At 38.6% G+C, this 3,397-nt stretch overlaps 1 protein-coding gene across 1 annotated transcript in view; it reads left to right on the plus strand.

Moving 5' to 3' along the window:
- Window positions 1-128: 128 nt before the first annotated feature.
- The window catches only part of gpr176 (G protein-coupled receptor 176), a gene marked incomplete at its 3' end in the record, with an annotated part of 7,159 nt that continues 3,890 nt past the window's right edge, over window positions 129-3,397 (plus strand). Inside the window, 1 exon segment of the mRNA XM_014015432.1 lies at window positions 129-969. Coding sequence (XP_013870886.1) covers window positions 732-969 — 238 coding nt within the window.

Raw genomic sequence — 3,397 nt, forward strand, 5'->3', positions numbered from 1 at the left:
AAACTAAATATTTAATTTGTAAATTAAATATTTAGTTTATATATTTATAAATGTATGAATCATATGGTGAAAAACTGACTTTGAAAAATAAATCTGTTCTTTTTTTCTTATAAAAGTCTAAATAAAATAAAAATATTGGTGGTAATTTCTGACTGTGTAACTTTACAAACATAAATTCACATGCACTTTTAAAACATTTCAAAATAATCAGCTCCCAGCTTTTACACTGCGTGTGGGCTTTTATTTTGAAGGTGAAATAGTATTTTTGTGTGATTTATGGGGAATGCGTCAGTTTGTTTATTTACTATTAATAACCCAGATGATGTGTAATTTCTCTTGTCATTCATGAAACTCGGAGGAGTTTCCTGGRGCCACCGTGGAAAGGAGGAGCTCTCCATCTTCTTCAGGCAGGTCTCTCTCATCCATCCACGCAGGAAACGCTCCTCCGTGGGTCCAGGAGTGACGCTCTGCAGCCACGGTGTTTCCTTCACGCAGCACGGGGCTGTGCACGCTCCATCCCCGGAATGAGCATCGCTGTGGGTCGGGGAGCTCCATCCAGACGCGCAGAGGAAGACGGGTCGCTGAATGAACATCCATCCCCCGTGTGTTGATCCGCCTCTCCCCCCTCTCTGCTCCCTGTTTCCCCGCGATCAGAGGTCAGGAATGCCCGCCCATCTCCCCTGCTCCCAGGCGGCTGTCTCACAGTAAACCGTCGGGGGTCTCGGTTCGACATGGACGGTTGGAGCCGGGCTGCGACGGTGGGGGACGGGCCGGTCAACTTCACATCTGCCCACCTCTGGTTGGACCTCCAGAACGCCTCGAGCGCGTCCACCCGGTGGGACAGCGGCAGCAGCCCGCCTCCCGCCGCCGGGACCGGGCTGGACGAGCAGCAGCGCCTCGTCCGGGAGCGAGCCTACCGGGACTTCAGCACCACCATCCAGGTCCTGATCCTGCTCGGGTCCCTGCTCGGTGAGTCCCCTCCATGTGAACATTTATTTATTATTTTCAACATTCCAGCATTGATCTTTTGTTTGTTTCCTGAATCTGCGGAATCTGGGTCATCGGGAAGGATCTGTCAGGAAGGCGGGCGACAGTGTTTTTACCCAGTTTGTCTGACTGTGTTTGTCTGTTAGCAAAATATCTCACGAAGCACTGGACCGATTTTAATGAACCTTGTAATTATTAATCACTGAACCCACATCTACAAATGWTCAAACTTTGAAGCCAATACGACTAAAGATGACCTCCACAGACAACTAATCTTAGAAAACACAAAAATAGATGTAATTCAGTCAATTTTGCAGATATTTTGCTAAAATTAGGTGTGGTTGTAGTTGAGAGTTATTTACAACATATAGTCAAAGGTCTACTAATTGTATGGAATATTTGCACAACAAATTAGCAATAACTATTGAAGTCAATCTGGTTTGTCTGTTAGCAAAATATCTAATAACGCACAGGACGAATTTTATTGAAAATTGCAGATAATAATCAATGAACTTACACCTACAAATGWTCAACTTTTGAAGTTAATACGACTTAAGTTGACCTCTACAGACAACTAAACTTAGAAAACACAAAAATAGATGTAATTCAGTCAATTTTACAGATATTTTGCTAAAATTATGTGTGGTTGTAGCAAAAAGTGATTCACAACATAAACATCTACTGATTATGTGGAATATTTCCCTAAAAAACTGTAATTAAGTCCAACCGATTTGTCTGTTAGCAAAATATCTAATGAAGCACTTAATTGATTTTATTGAAATTTCCTGAACGTAATTAGAGGATTAAAACTGATTACCTTTAGTAGTCAATTTAATTAAAGATAGCCACAACAGKTAATCAATATTAGCTAAGACAATAATGGTTAAAACTCAGTCAGTTTGACAGATGTTGAGCTAAAATCTGTGGTAGTAACTGAGCTTTTGACCACATCAGCTACAAGTTGCATCATTTCTCAAGAATATCTTAGACTAAAACTGTGGCATAAAAGGCGTCTTCCTTTATTTGAAATAAGTGATGCCTGTTGTGACAAAGGTTGGTGCCAAACCTGAATTTAATCACAGCAGAAATGTAAAAGATTTATTATGTGACAAACATTTATTAGTTATTCTATAATGGTTGATGATATTTTCTAATCCTCCAGTCTCTTTAAACATTTAAATCTGAACCACACATAAGTTAAACCAGTTTCTGCAGTTGATCCTCTCTAAAACCCTTCAGTAAATGTGACGTCGTCTCTGCTGCYGTTTTTAAACGTGAGACTAATCAGCTAATGTGCAAACAGAGACACGCCACCTCCTCCTGCTAAAACCTCTCCACACGTGAGCTAAAATCACTTTCTGAATTTAACCCTGCTTTATAATGTCATCTTCAAAAGAGAAACTGTTGGTGCCCCACATGATTCCATAATAAATCTTTAAAACTGCATTTTTTTTTCTAATAAACTTCAGGGACAGGTGTTTTGCTTGGTTTGAAGCCAAATAAAGTTGAGTTTTTTAATGATTTATTACACTCAATTAGTCGTTATAGGTTTATTTTAAAGTAACCATCAAATCAGAACTGGTGTTTTAACTTTTGAAAATAAAATGCATCGTTGCAGGGGCGGTCCTAGCTTGTTTGGTAGTTAAAAGCTAAAAACAGCTAATTTTTAGCTAGAAGCTAAAACCAGTAAAATGTTAGCTAAAAGCTAAAACCAACAAATTTGTTGCCAAAAGCCAATAAAATGGTAGCTAAAATTTAAAACAAGCAAAATTGTTGCTAAAATCTAAAACAACACAATTGTAGCCAAATGCTAAAACAAATGCTAAAACCAGCTAATTTGTAGCTAGAAGCTGAAAACAGCTAAATGGAATTTAAAAGCTAAAGCCAGCAAAACCATAGCTAAAAGCTAACGCCTAAAAAAAGTTCAAGAAAACAAAAATAGAGCTAGCTGAAGTGGATTTTTAATGAGAGATTTCTATAGGGAAAATATTCATAAACAAATGAAATATTTTGAAGCGTAAGCTAAAGCTCACTGATCCTGGTTGAGCTGAATGATTTTATAAATTATGGTTAAAAAAGCACAAAGTAAAGTAGTTTTACTGTAAAAATGATGTAGAAAAATGCTGAATCAGCATTTACATACCTTGAGATGTAAATTCTAGAGATTATTTATTGTTAGCTGCATTTATTCGGCTCGTTATGAGCTGAAACTAGTTGACTCTGTTGGCTCCTGGAGAAGCTGCTGATGAAGAAAGAACCTTAAAGTGATGGAAGCACAAACAGGCTCACACTAACACTAACCCACACTAACACTAACACTAACCAACACCAACACTAACACCAACACTAACACTAACACTAACCAACACCAACACTAACACCAACACTAACACCAACACCAACACTAACA

The sequence above is a fragment of the Austrofundulus limnaeus genome, unplaced genomic scaffold, assembly GCF_001266775.1.
Source record: "Austrofundulus limnaeus strain Quisiro unplaced genomic scaffold, Austrofundulus_limnaeus-1.0 Scaffold129, whole genome shotgun sequence".
In the NCBI taxonomy this organism is placed as follows: Eukaryota; Metazoa; Chordata; class Actinopteri; order Cyprinodontiformes; family Rivulidae; genus Austrofundulus; species Austrofundulus limnaeus.